This window comes from Haliotis cracherodii, unplaced genomic scaffold (assembly GCF_022045235.1).
Source record: "Haliotis cracherodii isolate W230 unplaced genomic scaffold, xgHalCrac1.p SCAF_7, whole genome shotgun sequence".
NCBI lineage: Eukaryota > Metazoa > Mollusca > Gastropoda > Lepetellida > Haliotidae > Haliotis > Haliotis cracherodii.
Window position 1 is genome coordinate 51,853,028 of NW_027266330.1, and position 23,675 is coordinate 51,876,702.

The 23,675-nt window shown below is 39.6% G+C and overlaps 1 protein-coding gene across 1 annotated transcript; it reads left to right on the forward strand.

Moving 5' to 3' along the window:
• The first annotated feature begins 9,569 nt into the window (after positions 1–9,569).
• On the forward strand, positions 9,570–21,372 carry LOC139448444 (putative ankyrin repeat protein RF_0381). The gene is made up of 6 exons (XM_071229993.1): positions 9,570–9,611; positions 13,605–13,883; positions 17,534–17,639; positions 18,645–18,680; positions 19,141–19,151; positions 20,366–21,372. Exons 2-6 carry the CDS (start codon positions 13,607–13,609, stop codon positions 21,370–21,372), a joined length of 1,437 nt encoding a protein of 478 aa, XP_071086094.1. The 5' UTR covers positions 9,570–9,611; positions 13,605–13,606.
• The last annotated feature ends 2,303 nt before the right edge of the window (positions 21,373–23,675 follow it).

Here is a 23,675-nt window from a genome sequence, read left to right on the forward strand (position 1 = left end):
TTTTGCCAAATTGGTTCATCCTGTGTATCCGGATGCGTTGACTCTTTCTTTGGCTCAGCCTGTAGGAATTGTTCCAGTAGATGCAAGACATGCAATAAGACAACAGGAGCCTGTGACGAGTGTCATCCACCGTATATTGGTTCACAGTGTGAGCGTTCGTGTGTTCACTGTTTGGGATCGTGTGGAGCTGGATGTGAACAAGAATGTAAACCTGGGTTTTATGGATATTGGTGTGATAAGATATGCAGCAGACATTGCAAACATGTCAATAATACATCAAAATATGACGAACGCGAATGTCACAAGAAGACTGGAGATTGCAGTCAAGGTTGTGATGATGGCTGGTATGGTACCAACTGTTCATCTGAGTGTAATTCTAACTGTATCAATATGTCATGCACATCATTCGGGGACTGTGTGCATGGATGTGTACCTGGTTATTTCGGGCGCGACTGCACATGCTCTGGTAACTGCTTCAATGGCAGTTGTTATGCAGAAAACGGGTCATGTGCACAAGGCTGTACGAATAATTTTTATGACTTATTTTGTAACGTGTCTTGTGATGCATGTCTTGGTGGTGTTTGTGATCAGAAGACTAGCACATGTATCAGAGGATGCAACATAACTGTCACAGGGTGTGATCCTCCATGTACACACGACTGTCCCATTGATCACTGCATGACAGAGAGGAACTGTCACACAGGTAAACTGCTCTCTTTGAACTCTTTTGTATTTAAATAAATAAAAGCGGCAAAACCAGTTCCATAATCATAAGAAAGATGTTACAGCTGCTGAAAGCAGAGACCATTGTACGGTGCTGACAGGTACGATGATACCAGGCGAAAAGCTGAGCATGTCCTGCCCCATTTGTGGCAACCTTCACGAAATAGCAATAGCTTATTTTGATTATGTGGTGATTTTCCATAAAATCAAACTGTAAAACACGTTTCACATGCTTGTCATGTTTACCACTACTGATCGTATTGTAACAACGAGTGAAAATAGGACAGTTTGTTGTCAAGGGAAGACATTAACCAACGCCGTAAGTCAAAGAGTCAATCTGTCTGTTTCTACTTTTCAGAAACGCCGACTGAGAAGAATAACCATCGTATCACAATAGGGATCGCAACAATGCTTTTGCTATGTGCAGTTGGCATTTCCATGACAAATGTGATCATCTGTTATCGCAAACGTTTGGCAAGGTGAGTACACCTATGTCTATATGACAATCGTAGTCTGGTATAATACCATGGTGTTTTAGAATATTCTTGTGTTATTGGTCAATCAGAGCTTTCCAAACAAAATACAATGACTCCCTTTTCCATCATAAACATGCAATATATATTAATAAGGACGTATTTCTCAATCCGGAAACATATTCAAAAATCCCGAATCCTGGGGATATATGTCATGAATGACTCAAACCCATCCATTGTGGTCAGGACCTGTTTGAGAGAGCTCATAATTTATTTTTTTTAACATGCGTTATTGTTTTGAGGGATATGATCGAAACCTGACCATTTATATGCACATGTGAAGTGAGGTGAAATTTGGTTTGACGTCGCGTCCAAGATTATTGCACTTATATAGCGATGTGCATGCACATCTGTGTGTGGCTGCTTGTACTAATCTGGACTAATGCCGATTTATAGTGCTAGCTCACATGCCGCAGTTAACCTCCACTCAGATACAGTACACTGACTCCAATCTGAACAGTCCTTTAGCTCCATTATGCCAAGCGTCAGACTGGGTAACAACAAATACCATCTTTGAACATCTTTTGGCTTGACGCGGCCGGGTATCGAACCCCGGAGCTTCCGCTCTCCGGGCGGACGCTCTACCACTAGACCACGGAGGCTGCCATATACACATGTAAATGTAGAGCTGATTTTGAAATGAATACGTTTACATGTATACGCATGGAGGATTGAAATGAAAGTTTGAGAGTATATACTTACACCTCACAGATTCTGAAAATAAAAGCGAGAAAAACATTTTCATAAAGGTAAGAAATCTCTGCTGAAACAGATTCCATCATACATCATACATCATAATAAACATCCATTATGAAGAATTCATATCATGTGTGTAGAATGTTAGACATTATAGATAGGTTCTGTTACTGTTGAACTGATTGTTTGACTCATGAATGTAGCATTACAGATAGTTTATGTTACTGTTGAACTGATTGTTTGACTGATGGATGTACCATTATACATAGTTTCTGTTACTGTCGAAATGATTGTTTGACTGATGAATGTAGCTTTATAAATAGTTTCTGTTACTGTCAACTTGATTATTTGACTGGTGAATGTCGCATTATAGATAGTTTCTGTTACTGTCGACTTGATTGTTTGACTGATGAATGTAGAATTACAGATAGCTTCTGTTACTGTCGACTTGATTGTTTGACTGATAAATATAGCATTATAGATCGTTTCTGTTACTGTCGAACTGATTGTTTGACTGATAAATGTAGCTAGTAGATATTTTCCGTTACTGTCGAATTGATTGTTTGACTGATAAATGTAGCATTATAGATAGTTTCTGTTATTGCAGGGAACATCAGGTGTTGCCATATAATTCGGATTACCAGTCACACACATATTGGGAAATACGAGATACTGACATGGCCACAGAGTGTCAGCCAAACCAGACAAACAGTCTTGAAGAGCAGGTTCCTAACATGCTGGTTTTGGCTGATCATTTTGATGATATGAATGATCGTGAAATCAGAAATGTGGCATCCATAGAAGAGTCATCTCTAGATTTGCAATCGTATTCACATTTAGAGCATGCAAATCAAATTTCGAACTGCCCTAATATGGATGATAGATACATATCTCCAGTTGTGGAATGTAGCCCAAGTACACAGACAGTCAATATCGGAATGTGATAACATCAATATTGGTCCTACTGATGAGTAATGTATCAGAGCAGGATGTCGTTATGTCATTACAACCTCTGACACAACAGAAGCTAACTTCTCCCAACAAGGAACGCAGTTTGAGGAAATATAATTTTGGTTTGTTGTTTTACGCCGCACTCAGCAATATTCCAGCTATATGACGGCAGTCTGTAAATAACCGAGTCTGGGCCAGACAATCCAAATATTGACATCATGAGCATCGATCCACGCAATTGGGATTGATGACATGCTTCAACCAAGTCAGCGAGCCTGACCAACCGATCCCGTTAGTCGCCTCTTTCGACCAGCATAGTCGCCTTTTACGGTAAGCAAGGGTTGTTGAAGACCTATTCTACCCTGGAGGAAACATAATTAGAGACTGACCAAAGAGCGCCGAGGAATTACGGAATATCTGTCCCGAGAGATGAATGGTGTTAATGCCAAACCTTTAGCGAAGGAGCATTTATTCACGTGGAACAGATAATCCAGCATTAAGAGTTACGAGCAAGTTGTTCGCTAGCTCGGAGGTTCACACAGTTTAACCAGCGCTTTTAAATCGTTCACGCTTCAATGAACCCATCCAAACTGATGTTCAATTCTTATAACTTCATTCTTTGTAGTTTACTGGTCTCGCCGAATAATATCGTAACAATGTTTGCTTAAATTTGAAATCCTCTGGTTCCGCCGAAGAACATTGCAACAATGTTATTTTGTCGGTATTTACCGGCTCTCGCTCACATACGTTTCCCCACTCATACTCAGTTAAGCAAGGAAAAATAGTTCTTTGAATATATACAACATAATCTAGAAATATGTCAACATAATTTCATTCTCTAATCAAATTTACAAACAATGTTTGGGATAAATTAAATCTTAAAAATAGGTTACAAGAAGGTGAACAAAAATATAAACATGATAAGCCTTATTTATGTGCCCCGTCACTCCTCCGTGCCGCCGCCTCTCGGCCTAGAATGCACGGAGAAGGTCGGCCAACTCAGAAACCGGTGTAGTAGATTTCTTATTTCGTCTACGGATATATTTTCTCGTCTCCGATGACCAATCGGTAAAACAGGTACGCACGTTTGTTTTTGTTTTTGTTTGTTGTTGTTTATTAACATTTATGTTTATGTTTTATGGTTTCTCAAAATCTTAGATTTTTTTTCCGATACGATACTGAATCGGGTTTTAGTTTGGTATTGATCAGGAGCAGTCGCGTTTGCTGTGTGTCAGAGGCCACATCTGAGCAGGGTACGATATTGTTTACATTGGTGCTAGATTCCTGTCATTTCCGAAAACAAGGCACCAAAGTCAATATCGCTCAATAAATCAATTTCGTTCACCTCAGTAATTTAACAGAATTAATTTTCTTTACTTGCGTTATTAGTATTGAAAGATAGCCATTCCATATCCAAATCACCGTAAGGACAATCCATTTTATTTCATGTAGCAGCTAGACGACATCAAACACCAGAACCAAATCATTTATTTATTTTTAAGTCAGATGAAATGTTACAAGACCAGGCAAAAATACTAAATTAATGATATTGCTGATAAATGCAGAAATTAAAAGAAAATAGAAAAACGAGTTGATCCTAAACACCGATCGAGAATTCGGGGAAAACCCGGAAAGTAGTTCACACGATCAATTTAACCAAAAAATTGTTCACATCGTGTGAACTTTTTTCGTCCGTTCACAGGTGTGTGAACTCCAGATATCAGATCACGTGACTACCCATTCAGCCAATCAGCATGAAAGAAACAGTGTAACCTTCAAAGTATGAAAAACATTACTTATTGTAATGATAAGAGTGAAAATGAAGAAAAGTCAAATGAAATGTAACCCCTACAGAGAAACGTCACTGAAGACTGACTATTGTTCAGATGACGGAATGTAATCAATGTATGACATCATGAATGACGTCATGACCAATCGGCTTCGATATGGTGGTGAGGTGAAATGGGGTTTAACGTCGCGTCCAAGATTATTGCACTTATATAGCGACGTGCATGTACGTGTGTGTGTGTGTATGTGGCTGCTTGTACTAGTCCGGACTGATGCTGATTTATAGTGCTAGCTCACTGAGATACCATGCCGCAGTTTAACATGAATACCCCACTCAGACACAGTATACTGACTCCGAGCCCACCAGTCCTTGTTTTAGCCCTTTAATGCCGAGCGCTAGACAGGGTAACAACAAGTACAATCTTTTAACGTCTTTTGGTATGACGCAGTCGGAGATCGAACCCCGGACCGTCCGATCTCCGGGCGGACTGTCTACCACTAGACCACGGTGGCGGTCCATTCGATAATTGCTCAAATACACTTGTGCAAATGTTGGAATGTTATTATACACGATCGTCCTACCCGTGTGGATGATATTGAAACTTTTGTCAGTTATGTGCTGAAAACTATTTTTTTTATAAAATGGGCAGGGTTATCGATGCGATAACTGATCCACTTGGTATCACGATCCGATAAATGTACAAATGAGGTCACTAAGCTTCATACAGTTTGACCAATAACTTATTGTCTGATGTTCAGTTATTCAGATAGAGGTTTCCTCTATGTGTGAATGTTTATGCAGACAAACATGGGGCGCGTCACTTTAACATTGTATACATACGCGAATTCTAAAGAAACCTCATTGGGTATAGGTATACCAAACACGAAATTCATTATCATACATTTTAAATTCCAAACATATGCTATTTGTGATACAGAAACACACACGGCCTTAATATCTGTATCAGGCACAGAACACATTAAATTAGAGGCATGGCATGCACTCTTTCATTAAACTGACGATATTTCTGTTTATTTCCATCTATATGCATATATGCATGTATATCGTTCATGTATAATGTACTATTACTCTACAGCTAGATGAGTATCATGTGTGGGGGAAATATTATATTTCTGATCAGATTATCCTTGGTATGCAAATCGTGGTACAGCTACATATTCATGTATGCCAATGTCAACATTAGGAATATTACATCTGTAAATACACGAAATTTGAAAACTGCTGTTCTTATTTGTTGTTCATTCGTCCTTTTCAAACTCAGGTCTGGTGTCTGGAAATCCAATTCACTGTTTACATATTGTGACAATAACAAATCGGTAATTTCAGTTGTTCTAATATGCCGTCTTTGGTCAAGAGAGTGGTTGTATTTGTGACGATATTTCTTTATGGTCACTCGCAGAAGGAAAACAGATAAATCCTCCCACAGTACACATTGTATTATTTTGGGAAAATACATCAATTCGTCACAATATCCTCATTTTGAGCCCGTTTCGTACGGCACAACGTAAACAAATATCCGTCCAATCGTAGAAATTGTGTGCTCAGGCGGTAGAAAACGAAACGAAGCTGTGGTTGAAAATGGGCCCTGGATATTTATCTTAATATAATACAAATAAAAATAACAATAATAATAATGATGATAATAATAATATTCACCTGAAACGTGGCAAGGTAGAAGAGGGAGGATCAGTTAGTTTACTTGGAGGAGGATTTGTTGACCATCTCGTGGAAGGTCAGGCCTATACGTATTGGGAATGCAGGCTAGGGACCAACTCCAGAATGCCCCTGTCAAGGAAAAACTTCGGGCAGAGTACAAATGTAGACTTTAAAAAATAAGGAGTTCAGAGCTGAACACTTGCAATAATGTCAAAGCCACAAGTTCTTATGCTGTACCCGTCCTTTTGCATTCATTAGGTGTTGCTGATTAGACGGAACAAAAAAAATCAGGGCCTTGACACCCTCACAAGAAGAATAATGTCAGACAATATATCCCACCACCCTCGCTCTTCCCTCAATCGCTTATATGTAACAATCATAATGGGAGGGCGTTTTTGATAAACATGGAGGCTCTTCATGATACAATTGTATTGTGCACATTTGCACAGATTTATGTGTCTGATGATCCTCTTGATAAGCATGTCAAGACTCATGATGAAACCAAGGCATTCCACAGTTTACTTGAACGAGTTGTCTTTAAGGATGTAAGACATAATCTCAATGTCAGTGTTGATTTTGTTGATGGTTCTCAACTGTACAGAAAAGACGCTACAGAAAAGAATGTGTCAGCCAAGCAAACTGCCATATCAAATCGGCCCAGACTTTTTCAAGGAGAGACTTTCTGAACGACCATTGCATCGAGTTCATGTGCAGTGTGTTGATCAGCAATCCTACAGAGTCCTTCGCTTGGATGAAGTCGTCTGGCATGAAAAGTGAAACAGAAGGCTTTCTGTTTCCTGCTCAGGACCAGTCACTTCCAACCCGAAACCGTCAATATGTGATTTTGCATCAAAATGTAAATATGAAATGTACATTATGTAATGAATTTAATGAGACTGTCCAACAGATTGTCAGTGGATGCCCAACTTTGGCACAAACACAGCATCTTAATCGACATGATGGTGTAGCTCGCTTATTACCGTCTTCGCCATGCTTGTGTTTTTGACACAGAGGTCTGTCCATGGTACGATCCTGAATATGTTGAGGGCGTCATGGAAAATGATCAATACAAAATCCTTTGGAATATGCTCGTATACAGCCTCAGACATATCCAAGCCAACAAACCTGATCTTGTCCTTTTTGATAAATCCAATGAAATCATTGAATTTTTACAGTAATGTGATTGACAAGATTCAGGAAAAACATAGAAAATGTCCGACACCCCATTGCTCTCTGTGCCTTAGGTTTGGTACCTTCCAATCTGTCGACTGACATTGGGAGAGTACCCGGTTTGGCTACCAGGAATACAGCCCTTCTGACAATCTGGGTAATGCAGAAGGCTGCAGTGTGGGGGAGTCTTCACATTCTCCGAAAAGGTCTAGGTGGGTTTGACTAGGCGGTGCTTCCTGGGAGAAGTCCCATTCGCTGTCTCGGCTGCGTGTAGAGGGGACAAGGGCCATGAACTGATGATGAGCCAAACCAGTCTGACTGTGCCATAATAATAATAATAATGTGACAATAATAATGTGATAATAATAATAATAATAATAATAATAATAATAATCATCATCATCATCATCATCATCATCATCATCATCATCATCAATTTTATATGGCGATTGCAGGGAGGAAGACATCTTTATGTGGCGAGGCAGTTTGTTCCACTCTACAGTTGCCTGATAGAAGAATTGACGCTCACCATATTTGACAGTGTTCGTTTTCGGTACAATCAAGATGTTTTTCCTTTGGCGATCTGAGTGTCGGATTGTAAGCACCGATCTTAGTTACTGTGGCGTACCGGCATTACACGTCAGGCAGAGGATGTTGAATCTGATTCTGAACTCCACAGGTAATCTGTGTAAGCTCTTGATGACTGGTGTAATATGTTCAATATTTTGGGATGAGAAACACAATAATGGCTGCTTTGACACTGGATAATTGACAATTCTGATAAATACGACTATCATACCTTAACCCTAAATGTCCTTTATTTAGTTGTACACGTGTTGAATACTATTGTCGTCCGAGGGGTACAGCTAGCAAAATCGCTACCAATTCGCTGTGCAGAGATGCGTTCTTGTGGCGTGCCCAAATAATAGGGTTCGGCGGTTCGAATCCCAGATTCAACCTGGTTAGGAATGTTGGTCCGTCAGCACCATATCCGACCTCGTGAGTTTCACCAAAGTGGTAGACGTCATTATAATTAATATATCCACATACGTGGTACACCCCAAAACTGAATCAGAGGAATGTTTCCTCTTCTGTCCCACTCTACATCCAACACTGATTTCATATTATATCTTGGGTTAGTAGCACTTTGTTATGTATGTATTGATAACCTGAACATAGTAATATTATGTTACATGTTTTATATAACAGGATTTAATAACGCGTCTCTCTTTATACCTTCATTCATCCATGAGGTATGCATTGATGATACATATTGCTGAGTGTAACGCTTGCTACGCACTCGTACAATTAACAATGACATTGAATACAAAAACATATTTCCGCTGGTATGACCTGTAGGATACTCGCAGTCGAAGCACCATACAACTTCGATGCCTCGTCGTAATCAAGGCATGCTCTCCCTCAACACTATCCTGGGTCTAACATCGTTGCCATGTAGCGACATGCCTACGATTGTATTTGTGCAAACACATGGAACGAAACTATTTATACCATGACCACGTCCAGACGAGCTAGAAAAGCGGGTTTACCTAACAAATCAATAACACCCGTTAAAGTCGCAGTTGGCTGCTTAACTGGAGCATTCACAGGCATATACAGTGTTGTGTACAATTGTAGCTGAAGAACGTGCCCTACTGTTCGTATAGGTTACGTTGACCTGATGTACTGTCGAAGATGGCCAACATATTCATCACCTAGGCGCAACACTGTTAACTGTGTACAGATATTCTCCGATCGTAACACTGGCTTGATACAGTCGGCATATCGACGGTAAGTACTGTTATCTCACACGTATGTATTCAATCAAGGACGATTGTCACTGTAAACAATGGAACACTGAAACGGATATGTAAGCTAATTCAGGCAGTTTCGCTTTTCAATAAACAATTGGTTTGTTGACGAGGAAAACGAAACAGAAAAGATACCCATGTTTCACTGTCCGTGTATCAACGACTGTTAAAACATGTGAGTATTCATTTCAACAGACATACACGTCGGATAACATTCCTCTGTCTGGCGTATATGCAGCGACATTTGGGTCAACCTATTCGGTAATTTTTTAAAGTGTATGGCGAGAGATTTATTCGACAAATATTATTATATTTATGTTTACTGAAGGGTCTCGGTTCATTACAGCAACAGTGTAGATAAAAACAAGGCTGTAAACACCATGATCATGATAAAAAAGATTCAAAATGGTAACAAGAATAGAAAATTATTCTTTGCGCGCTTATATTTATTGAACGAGTGACATCTGTTGTAGTTATTTCAACAGCTTTGCTGACTGTACCACGCTCGTATGGCGTGTCATTGTGTCAGATGTAATGTGTAATGTTTCCGCATCGGTATGAATTGTCATTTTATTCGTGGATTATTGTAATTGTCAGTATGGCCTGTTCCATTGTACATTGCAATTGAACGTGTAGTTAGTGTTTAGTTATATTTTTAAAACATACACATCACCTTCCTAATGTTCACTTCATTCTGAACATATATATAAACTAGTCCTCTTGTGTTGTGACCAGTAGTATGTTTAAGTTGTTACATGCAAAATCGAGAGAGAAAGGTCAGTCCTTTTATCAGAGAAACAATATAGGGATGTCTTATTCGTCCCCAACATTGTAAACTATTACGTGAACGAGGTAACCTGCCATCTTCACTTTACTATTGCATGAAGATATACTTGACGGCTATGGTAAAGAGCGTTAGGTTTGACAACAACCGGTGTCTATTTAAGAAATAAAATAGCTCCATGTATCATCTGTGGTTTATTGCCTATTTTTAACTATTAATGCCTGTATTGTCTCAGATACTTTCCTCATAAAGCAGAGATATTCGCCAATAACAGAGGATTGCAGAAATACAAAGTGTATCGAGTGATGAAAATGGATGTATAGGAAAAGGAAGGACTGCGTGTAACATGGCAATATACATGTAGGTGGTGTATTGTAAGGGCGCAAACTACTGTCATAAAGTGCTTATGCAGGTTGACATAACGAGATTGTAAGTTGTGCATTTCAGGTTGAATCGAATGTTCCACAGTAGCAATGCATATGTTTTGAGTCAGACATATTAAAGTGTCTTTGCTGGAGAACCGTCTTGGTCATTGTTGCCTTACAAAATGTGTCAGAAGAAAACCTGAAAAGGAAAACGTAGCCCTACTCCTGGATTGAGTTTGAAGGGCAATTTGGCAGAAATCTGGAGAAGATTTGAGCAGCTATTTAGGATTTGTTTTGTTAGCAAGCGATATTGTTCAGAAGGATGAAGGAGTGCAGCCAAATTCACGTGCTTGGAACTGCTTTAGAGATTTACAACACTTTCAGATGGACAGATGGTGATGGTGATGAATGAATCTATTGACAGTTACGTTGCTAATCTCAGAAATAAGGCAAAGCCTTGTGAATATAGCAATTTGAGTGACTCTTTGATTAAAGATCACATTGTTTGTGGAATCGTCAGTGATCAAGTTAAGTCAAGACTGTTGCGTTGATCAGATTTAACATTAGACAAGGCGATATATATATATGTAGCTCTGCAGAAACAAGTGTATCACAGCTAAAAGAGTTGGCAGGAGAAACAGAAAAAAGCAAATTTCTGGAATCCTGGAATCCTGATCAAAATGAACAAAGAAGAAATTAATTTGAAAGGAACGTCACAAATCACTTGGAGGAAGAATGCTCACCAGATCAAAGGCGGAGCTAATTTCATATTCTGGACACAAACTGGAACCGATAGGTAGGCCAATCTTGTCGATGAATACAAGAAGAAGAGGTTTCCTGCGGAGTGTGTAGAGAAACGTTTGAGATGACTTGATCAACAACGTGATCAAGCCATCGTGAATGATCACACAATGACAAATCAATCCTTCAATGAAAATGTGAGTGCGTCTTGCCCAGCGTGAAAACATACGAGATCGCGAGACCATCGGCGATTCACCTGGAGTCTAAGCTCAATACACCATTGGCGTCTGGCAAGTCCATTTGTCCACGTGTTCGCCGAGCATGCACATGATCATCTAATCATAACAAAACAATCTATTTTAACACTAAACGTAAATTATTGATTAACTTCATTTGGCCTTACGTCCCTGTGTTTAACATGGCGGTTGCTGCAATATCATTTACTTGAAATGGAAGTTGCACCCAGTGAAGTTGGAGTTGGAAAGGAATCCAAGGGCGGTTGATGCTGAACATGGAACAATGTGAACATTCCTGGAACGTTTGTGTATCATCCTTAGGTTAGATGAGCTGCTGAGGAGAATTACCATTTGAGCCGGAGCTGGATTTCCAGATGCAGTACACGACAGTGAAGAACTAAGTGATATCTTTTGATAAAATGAGCATTCGCTGTTATACTCCCGCATGGACATCATTTTGGTGACCCGACATATACATGATCTGTCTAGGTTCAAAACCTGCATTATTCAAAGCCTGAACCGATGTCACTCTCTTTGAACACTTTGAATATTGAGAAACGTCAGCCTTTGAAACTAGTCTTCCCTAACGATTTGCAAGTAAACCATATTGCTTGGTTCAACGGTTTTGAAATAGCCTTTGTAGCACCCTGGTTAATTGGAGAGGAAGATACGCGTGTGTGCGTGCGTGTGTGTGTGTGTGTGTGTGTGTGTGTGTGTGTGTGTGTGTGCGGCTGCTTGTACTAGTCTGGAATGATTCCGCGCTTTTATAGTGAGAGCCCACTGAGATACCATGCCGCAGTTTAACATGAATAATCCATTCAGATACAGTATCCTGACTCCAAGCCGGCTATTCCTTGTTTTAAAACCCCTTAATGCCAAGCGCCAGACAGGGTAACAACAAGTACCATCTTTTAACGTCTTTCGGTATGACGTGGCTGGGGACAGAATCAGCTCCAGACGGACGCTCTACCATCAGACCACAGAAGCGGTCTTCATGAGTAACCAAAGAGCCCTGTTCTGCAACAAAGCAACAATCTTGAACGAGCAGGACGGTCATGCGATTATTATTATTATTAGTAGTAGTAGTAGTAGTAGTAGTAGCAGTAGTATTTACAGATCAAAATAAAAAATGCAGCAAAGAGGGTTTGGGTGATCCTGGCATAGTCATACTGGTAAGGCTCATCATCAGTTCAGGGCCCTTTCCCCCTTCTACATGCAGCCAAGACAGCAAATGGGACTTCTCCCAGGAAGCACCGCCTTGTCAAACCCACCCAGAACTTTCCGGAGAATGTGAAGACTCCCCAACACTGCAGCCTTCTGCATTACCCAGATTGTCAGAAGGGCTGTATTCCTGGTAGCAAACCCGGGTACTCTCCCAATGTCAGCCAACAAATTGGGAGGTACCAAACCTAAGGCACTGAGAACAAGGGGGAGTCGGGCAACTTGGTACTTGGGATACAAGCGTGACATTTCGAAAGCGAGGTCCGCATATTTGCTATGTTTTCTTTCTCAATCTTGTCAATCACATTAGTGTCAAAAGGGACAGAAAATTCAATGGAATAAATGATTTCATTGGATTTATCGAAAAGGACAAGATCGGGTTTGTTGGCTTGGATATGTCTGAGACTGTAAATGGGCCTATTCCAAAGGATTTTGAATTGATCATTTTCCATGACGCCCTCTACATATTCAGGGTCGTACCATAGGTGGACCTCTGTGTCAAAACCACAAGCATGGCGAAGACGGTAATAAAATGATCGAGCTACACCATCATGTCGTTTAAGATACTGTGTTTGTGTCAAAGCTGGGCATCCACTGACAATGTGTTAGACAGTCTCATTAAATTCAGTATTATTATCATTATTATTACTATATACCGCAGGTATAGAGATACTAGTATCTGCTCAAATGCGGTTTTTATTTGTTGCCAGACCAGCGGATCAGTTTCAATTCCAGTTATATCATTCTCAACTCCCCGGGGAGTAGAGGACCCAAGCTGCAAGGTTTTTACATCCACTGTTATTACATAAAAAGTAGTTATTGAAATTGCAGACCAGATGCTATTTGTTCAAATTGAAAGCATCCTCGTTATTAATATAATCTGATAACTTTTCTTGCCATCTTACAGTGATGAGTGAACGTAGCAAATGCCAGCCAGGGATGTTCGGAAGACTGTGTGATCAACTATGCCCAAAGAAATGTGCCCGGAAGAAAGGAAGAAAGCTTGTAGACTGTGACAGGGACAGTGGGAGTTGTTCTGAAGGGTGCGTGGGAGGATGGTACGGCGACCAATGTGATCAAACTTGTAGCAAGAACTGTAAAGACAACATTTGCAACCAAGTGAATGGACAATGCACCCGAGGTTGTAAAGCGAAGTACAGAGGAAAGTTTTGTGAGAGTTTTGTTGGTAGGTATGGATATGGATATATTATTATTAGGGCTCCAAGCCGAAAGGCTGTAGAGCCCTATTGTAATCGTTCGATTTATTATTATTATTTATTATTATTATTATTATTTATTATTCCGCCGATTTTTGTACCCGCCCTAGCAAAATAACCACCAGCTCGATTTTGTTCAAATTTTGTGTGTGTTTGAAGACCGTTGGGTACTAGTGCCCGCCAAAAACCCAAGGCCGTAGGCCTAAAGGCCAAGGGCAGATAACTGAAAAACAAGAATTTTTTGAAGGTGTATTTTGCCCTATTGCTCTGCAACTGCTTGTCCGATTACTTTGAAACCTTGCATGTATCTGCTGCTTCAGTTCTTTGATATTTTTTGTTCTTTGACTTTGGTCATTGATCACGTGGTTTGGCAGCTATATTGGATTCAAGGTTTTCACAGGGTTTTTGGGGTACCTGTCTTCAAATACTATCTCCTCTGAATCCACTGCATGAAATGATTTCAAACTCTTTGAGAATTGTCTCCATACAGAACACAACAAATTAGCATAGCCGTTTTCCGATATCTTTTTTAGTTGCGGCAATATTGGATTTTGATTTTGATCATTTTTTTCACCGAAATTTTACTCTTAAGATCATAGCTTGTAAGGTTCTTAAAAGAAACTATTGAAAGTTTGCATGAAGCTTTGAGACTATATGTAGCTCATTTTGTCTTGGGTTCCATACTGAAAGCACCACTGCTTGGTGTGGTATTATTTGATTTAAGTTAAAAAATCAGACTTGAGTACAAATACTGAAGGAAGCGCCTCATAAATCTACTATAAACCCCCATTCACTGGCTTTGCAGATACCCTCGCGTTCTCCACAGCCTTGTTCAATATTATGTGTACTACCCTTGACGACCAGAGTTAGAATTGGCCTTTTTCAACCGATGCTTGTCTCAAGAGGCAACTATGCTTGTCACAGGAGGTGACTAATCGGATCGGGTGGTCAGACTCGCTTCAGACTTGATTCTTCATTTCTCAATTGCCAATTGCTACGGTACCTTATTTTTGACAGCGTTGTTTAAAGCAAACCATTTGCGGATTAGGATATGGTCGAGGTCGGAAATTGGTTAGTACACTCTTGGAAACTGTGGCACACGTAAATTTGGTAGCGGTAATGTCCTGAAAACCGTGACTATCTTTTGACGGAGTTGGTACAAGCAAACTATATGCGGATTCGAACATGGTCGAAGTCAAACATGGGTTAAGAACACACTGGGACACGTGTGGTGATGTCTCACAAGCGGTTTATTACATTTGATGGCGTTGGTACAACCAAACCATTTTGGGATTCGAACATGGTCGAAGTCAAACATGGGTTAAGAACACACTGGGACACATGGGGCGATGTCTTGCAAGGGTTCCTTACATTTGATGGCGTTGGTACAAACAAACCATTTGGGGATTCGAACATGGTCGATGTTGGAAATTGGTTAAAACATCCTGGGACACCCAGGTCAATTTAGTAGTGGTGATGTCTCACAAGAGGTTCTTTACATTTGATGGCGTTGGTACAAGCAAACCATTTGGGGATTCGAACATGGTCGAAGTCAAACATGGGTTGAGAACACACTGGGACACATGTGGCAATGTCTCACAAGCGGTTCATTACATTTGATGGCGTTGGTACAAACAAACCATTTGAGGATTCGAATATGGTCGAAGTTGGAAATTGGTTAAAACATCCTGGGACACCCAGGTCAATTTAGTAGTGGTGATGTCTCACAAGAGGTTCCTTACATTTGACGGCGTTGGTACAGGTAAACCCTTTGAGGATTCGAATATATGAACGAGGTGGGAAACAGATTTAGCACTTTATCTCAGCAATGCGACAGGAACCTGGGGCCCGGACGAACGCAGAACGCTAATCCGTTTGACTGGAGCCCAACTGACAAAGAAGTTACGGCCTGTTTTTTTTAAAGAGTCACCAAGCCGAAAGACTGAAGAGTCCCAGTGTTAGCGTTTGATTTAATATTATTATTATTCCGCTGATATTTGTACCAGAGCTAGAAAAATAACCACTTGCTCGATTTTGTTCACATTTTGTGTGTGTATGTGGACCTTTGGGTACTAGTGCCCGCCAAAAACCCAAGGCCGTAGGCCCAAAGGCCAAGGGCAGATAACTAAAAGAACAGAATATTTTGAAGATGTATTTCGCCCTATTGCTCAGCAACCGCTTATCCGATTACTTTGAAACCTTGCATGTATCTGCTGCTTGAGCTGCTTGACATTTTTTTGTTCTTTGACTTTGGTCATTGGTCACGTGGTTTGGCAGCCATTATGGATTCAAGATTTCCGCAGTGTTTATTGGGTACCTGTCTTTAAACGCAAAGAACTCCGAGTCCACTGCATGAAATGCTTTCAAACTTTTTGATAATTGTCTCCAAACATAACACAACAAATTAGAATAGCCGTTTTCCGATATCTTTTTTAGTTGCGGCAATATTGGATTTTGATTTTGATCATTTTTTTCACCGAAATTTTACTCTTAAGATCATAGCTTGTAAGGTTCTTAAAAGAAACTATTGAAAGTTTGCATGAAGCTTTGAGACTATATGTAGCTCATTTTGTCCTGGGTTGCATACTGAAAGCAAACTTTAATAGCCGATTTTGGAATTCCTTTTTAGTTACGGCCGTATTGAATTTTGATTTTGATCATTTTTTTCAACGAAATGTTGTAAGGTTCTCCACAGAAACTATTGCAAGTTTACATGAAGTTAGTGTGCAATATGCATCTCATTTATTGTTGTTGGTTGTATGCTAAAAGTAACACCGCTTGGTGGTAATATTTGATTTATATTTGGGACACCCCTGGAACACGCCAATTTCGTAGCGGCGATTTCCGGTGACTATCTTTTGACAGAGTTGGCACAAGCCAACCTTTTATGGATTCGAACATGTTCGAGGTCGGAAATGGTTTTAGAACAGACCTGGACACCCTGGCACACGCCATTTTCCTTGCGACGATACCCTGCAAGTGGTGCCTACATTTGACGGATTGGGTTCAAGGAAACCCTTTGAGGATTCGAACATGGACGTTTGGGCACAGTGTTACTTGGAGCCCGCCATTGCTGCTTGCAGCTTTAATTATTATTATTATTATTATTATTATTATTATCATCATTATTATTTACTTGACATGTAGCACAATGAGACATCCAGTATAAATGTCCACAATCCATGTTTCTGTGTTCTTGTTTATCCATGCATGTGAGTCTCAGGATAAGCAGGAATGTGCTTACCTAAGTAAACCTTGTGATTAATTAACTTCTTCTTCATGTTAAGGTATTTGCTGAATGATGTTTTTTTCTTTATTATCCACATCATATTGTTTGGATATGAAATGCTTTATTATGTCAGGGATATATGTTCGTCGTATGATGCCAAAAAGGTCTACATGTATATTACAATACCAAACGTATTTTTGTTCTATGTGGTCCAATGAGTAATGTTTCTGTCATGGTAGAATAGATACACATACTGTATCTAAAATGATGATTAAACCCAATTACAAAAGAATTGAAACCCTCACTCTGAAACTTCCAGAGCGAGATTTGTGACAACATACATCAAAATGCAAATAATGTATAAGAGAAAATATGTGTACTCTTTTACAGAAAATTGGACCAAACCTGATGGAGTGAAGACTGACTCTGAATCAAATGTTGCTCCTTCAATTGCTGCTGTGGTCATCATACTTTCGATCTGTATTGTCGCCATTGTGTAAGCTTGTGTATCATATCATGTATTCGAACATGTGTAAATGTTGAGCAAATCAAATTGTATGTAGATGTACATTAAAAAAGAAATTAATTTGAATTATCAAACTTGACCATAACCCAGGACAATCGAAATTGACACCATGGTGAGGAAATTGTTTGACTGATTTGCAAGAATAAATTCTTAGATTGTCATTTGACGAAACTGTTACCAATAATGGAAATTAAAGTCGCATGCAAGTATATGGTAATAGATTCGTCGTCGACATGACATCAGATACTGACCAAAGGTGTTTCAGGACATTGTGGGCAGAGAACAGTGTACTCCACTAACCGACACCGAGGATGCCTCTGGTATTCGAATGCCATGATTACAGGATTCTGACATGCCTAAGGGACGTAACGCCTTTGCTTTCTGGGCAATCCACGCCCCAATACGTGCATGAACTGCTTGTTAAGGGAAGGTCATGAGTGTTCGATTTTCTATAAAATCAATCAGTTGTAGAAGATAACATGTCACCTGTATGGTTTTACTGAGGACAGCCCTTTCAGAAGTAGGCAAAGCTCTGGAACTGATTCAACTTCAACTAATTGTCAAGTAAATAGATGACAATACACATGACGATGGCTTAAATTTGTCTGTTGTACTCAGTTTGACCTATTGACTTCTTGTCCAAAGATCTTCCCGAGGCAAGAGAGTTAACTGACTATAAAAGTCCAGTTTCCACCCTTGCCGGCTGGTATTATGGAGTTACATTTTGGCTGGACTAATGAGTCTATGCATAGTCCAATCATAATCGCACACCGAAATCGTAATCCGGTTCGTGAACTGTCCTGTAGATTTCAGGTCGATAGCAGGATTTGCAAAACATGTGCACCGCCAACTCGTTGTCAACAGATATTTTCCAAATCCAAATGAAAGATATTTGTGCTGGGTTGTAAATAGTATTGATATGTGTGTGTGTTGAAATTTCCCATCATCATTAATGTATTTCTATTTCCTTTACAGCATTTACATCAAAAAGCGAAATCGAAGAAGACAGAGGTAAAAAGATTAGTTATTTACATGATACGAGGCAATGAAAATGCAATTTTATTGCATTTGTTACTGACTGAAATAGAACCTCCCTAAAATGTCAGTTTTCTTACAACGCAACTCCATGTATTTTCTTCAGGGCAGTCGGGTAGCCTAGTGGTTAAAGCGTTCGCTCGTCACGCTGAAGACCCGGGTTCGATTCCCGACATGGGTACAATGTGTGAAGCCCATTTCTGGTGTCCCCCGCCGTGATATTGCTGGAATATTGCTAAAAGTGGCGTAAAATAAAAACTCACTCACTCACACTTGTATTTTCTTCGAATTTGCAATCCGCTTGTTGAAAGACAACGTGTGACTCAACCTACAATAAATGTTTATTGGTGACAGTAATTAACTGGTCAGTTGTTTTAATATACATTTTACTGAATGGATAACCATAGACTAAATATATGTTTCTTTTATTTTTCAGAGCAGGCAGTGGTTTGTATATTCATTGTTTATGAAACAAAAAAAACCCTCTAGAGCTGTTGCACCGGAACATATGACATCATTACAATGCTAGTTTATAGCTGTACTTTTATAATGTAATACATCGTGGTACTTTTGTGCCGATGATAGTTACAACGTTCAGGTTGCACTCTTTCGAAATATTCTTCAGATCGGATCTAGATCTTCATTTTGTTGCAATAAGAAGCAACTTCCTTTACATTCTTTAATCCACAAAGTAATCTACAAACAACTATGTCTTCATTAGTCATATGACAATAAAACGACACCATTCTGCTTCACAGGAGTGAGCGAAATGAAGGAATGCAAACATACAACGTTTTACTAAAGTATCCTTCAAGTTGTTGAATCACGCCCGCCCCGCCCTACACAGGTTTAGAAACAAAACTCCATATTCAAAGGTTTCTTGTGATTTAGGTCTTTGCAGGGCAAACAAATTGAAAAGAAATATTCATAGTCATGTCTCATTTTTCTTTAATGGCGGCATAGTGTGTCAATAGCTATTGGGTTATTCCGTTTTGTGTTTTATTACTCGCCCGTTGAGGATATCACTGGGTAATAACAATATGCTGATATTACACACTGTTTAATATCAAAGCACGTGCTTGTGTTCTGCTGGAACTAGTTTCGTCATATAACAGAATTATTCGATCCATAAACTTGGTATTACACGGGAGATCGTATATATATATATATATATATATATATATATATATATATATATATATATATATATATTGTAGCTTTGTCTCTATGATCCGATTAAGTATATAAGAATAAGAATCCTTGTCGACAAAGGATCCGTCCTATAATTCTGATTTGACTTTATCACCAGGTGAGCAACGTACTTAGAGTTTGATGGTCTTTTTGCTCAGTTCAATAACATAATTTTGTGGTCCTCAGAACATATGAGAAATATGTTGGTTCAACTATACTGGCCAAATACATTTTAAGAACTGCTTGCATAAGCTTTGCGTGCCAAAACTTCCTTTAAAAGCGCCCTTAAATATGGTCCATAATGAATAAAGGAATAAAGAAGGAAATATGAGGTGAGACACGGACTAGCGGGTAACAAGCCGGGCATGTGGAATTTGGGTAGTATGCTGGTATTTTTGTTTCCAGGTGTGGTATGGGTATTAGTTTAAACCATTTGAAATATCCGTATAAGAATGATTTCATATTTGCAGAAACATTGCAAAGAGATACCGAACTCCATGAGGCCTGTAGGACCGGAGACCTGCACACAGTGAAAGGTATCTTGTCTGACAGTCGGGTACCCATAAACAGCCGTGGAATTTTTGGGAGGACACCTATTATGGTTGCAAGCGAAAATGGACATAGTGAATTGGTGAATCTTCTTGTCGAACAAATAAGTTGTGATCTTTCATTGACAGACGACGATGGAGACAACATTCTTCATCGGGCTTGTTATGGTGGACATTTAGAAATAGTAGAGAAGGTCCTCTCAGAAAACTGCGTTGACATCAACAGTAGCGGCAGGCGTGGTAGGACACCGGTGATGATGGCCGCATGGGGAGGACAAATGAATACATTTTCATTGCTTGTGCATAAAGGAGCAAGTTTGGAATTACTTGATGAAGGCAGGGACAATATCCTTTATTGGGCATGCGCGGGAGGAAATTGGAAAATAGTTAGATATATCCTTTCCAAGGATATTATTAACATCAACTGTAGGGGCTGGTCTGGAATGACTCCATCGATGATGGCTGCATGGAAGGGACAAACAAATGTTCTAGAGTTTCTTGTAAACAGAGGATGCGATATGTTACAAAGAGATGATCATAACAAAAATCTGCTTCACTGGGTCTGCTACGGAGGACACTTAGACACAGACAACTATGTCCTCTCAAAAAACCTTGGGGACATCAACAGTGCAGGTCTACGTGGAATGACACCAGTAATGGTTGCAGCCCGTGAGGGACATATCAAAGTGCTTGACTTACTGTTGAAGAAAGGAAGTGATGTGTCGCAAAAGGATAGTGAGGGTAACACCATTCTTCACATGGCCTGTATTGGGGGACATGAAGATATGGTCAAACATATCTTTGCAAACAAGCTTGTTGACATCAACTTACAAAACAACATGGGTTCAACAGCAGCCATGATAGCAAGAACTGAAGGTCACAATGCACTCTATGATTTATTTGTGTCCAGGGGCTATAACTTGGAATAAATACAGACAATCAAAGTTGGTACATTATTTACAATGTCATAAATTTAAGAACATTTTCAGTTAGTGTCAACTGGTGTCTAGTGTAGGAAATGTCTCCAAATATTGACCAAACTATTGTTGGGAGGAATTCGTTAATATCTCTTTACCGGAAGAAAATACATGAAAATATGGTCATTCCTATCAGAAAGATTTGGAAACGATAATGTATGCATGAATATGTGGTCTCTAACCCATGATATCAAGATCAATCATCCATGAATGGCATGCACTGTCACCTTGAAGTTTGATAGCATAGTACGCATTAATAATTGCCGTTTACAAGTATGCCCGACATATATATCCACAAGATGAACATCTTGTGAATGAATGTTTGCTGTTGACGAAGTCGTGCAATGCTTTTTACAAAAATATGTTGGGAACATATCTAAACATGATATGATTTTCAGTTGCTTGGAGACGAACTCACACCCATATTATCTGAAGAGTACAAAGACAAATATGAAACCAAATGTCATTGTCAAGTGATTAATGATAAAGTACTTATCTTTGAATTTCACACAGATGTGTAATTTGCTTATGCCCATGTCACATGATTGAGGATATACCCTGTTTTGGGATTAGATCATATATATAACTTCCGATGACAAATACGTATATAAAATATATATACGTTTTGCACCACCATTGGGTTGGCTGTTGTAATTAGCTTTCTACTTTTATTTTGTTCTATAACCATAGGAATGCCTCTTTGGAAAACGTAATGTATTTACATTCTTTGCTTGTAAATGATATTGTAAATATGAAATATGTGTGGTGGCGCGTGGTCCTGTGCACAGCGCAAAGATCACAATCAGGTGAATTTAAGCAACGTCTGTCTCGGAGAGTAGTTGGATGGGTGACCACGTTCAGCAGCTTGACTCCTGAGAGTTTCTAGGGCTTCGGTCCTGCCCCTCACTGTAGGGGCACCACATGTGGTGCTTCCTCAGGCAGGTGACTTTGTTCGACATGTGCCTCTGTTCACCCAGCAGTGAGTGGGTACCCGGTATAATGAGTTGTATGTTAACCTTCTAGCGCCTTACAGGCAGCTTGGGTTGTATACTCCCCAGGGAGCTGAGAATGAAAATCGAGTGCTCACTGATCCATTGACTGGGGTAATACTATTGTAGCGCTATGAGCATCGACTTGGTGAATGGAATCTTGCGCATTATAAATGCACTTAATATTATTAATATTATTATTATGTATATTTGTACTTATTGTCATGTTAATCAAGACGTGGAAGTATCCTTACATCTGCCATCCTTTTATCCATCCACATTATGTAAAATATAGTTAATTAGTAGTTTGACTTAAATAGTGCTCATTTAATTAGAGTTGTATGGTTGTTGACTTGCACTCCGCCCATTTAGAAGTAAAAGCGACACAACTCCTTTCATAATAATAAGAAATACGATTCTGACATATGATTGAAGTGGTGGTAAAATGTTGAAAAATCTCGAGGTTGGGCAGTTTCTAGAAGGCTGGCTGACTGTAGGAGCGATCAGGGGGCGATGTGAGGTTTTCAGTTCAACCTGACTTCTGTCTCAGCTATAAGCCAAGTAACGATTGGATACCGAGTTGTAAACATAAACTCCTGCCAGCGTCAGACACCATTCTGGGATCAAGAACAAAGACATGCTATTTCAAAACCGTCGACAGTGACAACATTAGGGACAATCGTGAGAGCACCAGTGTAGGTAGGCTACTAACACGTATTTGCCAAATTGTATCGCCATTTCTGTCGTGAAATTAATATAATTATTGATTCGTCATTGACCTTGTATGATCAATTACTGCTTTCGCAATGTAGTTGTACGAAACGATTTCTGGGTTAAGCTTTGAATTTAAACTAGTTAGTTATAATACCAAGTCTTCGTGAAAAGATCAGTGTATCAACCACACGCATGTGCACATATGAGGCCATTTGACTTGAACCCAAATATGATACCTGAATAGTACTTTGATTCCTAAGTAGGCCGCCGTCTAATACATTACAATGGAGGATGTTTGTATTTCCTCACTAAATATAGCAACACCGATGTCAATGCAGTCAAATTAAAGACAGAATTGATAAATATTTAGTGTATGGCATGTCATCACATTAACGTTAATTTAGGTACGCGGATTGTGTGTTACTCTTATGCCGTAGGCACATCACAATCGGACGTGCCTGAGAATATACAGGTAGCAACTGTAAGTGCGCTGACTGATGTTGGTTGGATGGTTGGTTTGGTGTTTAACGCCGCACTCAGCAATATTCCAGC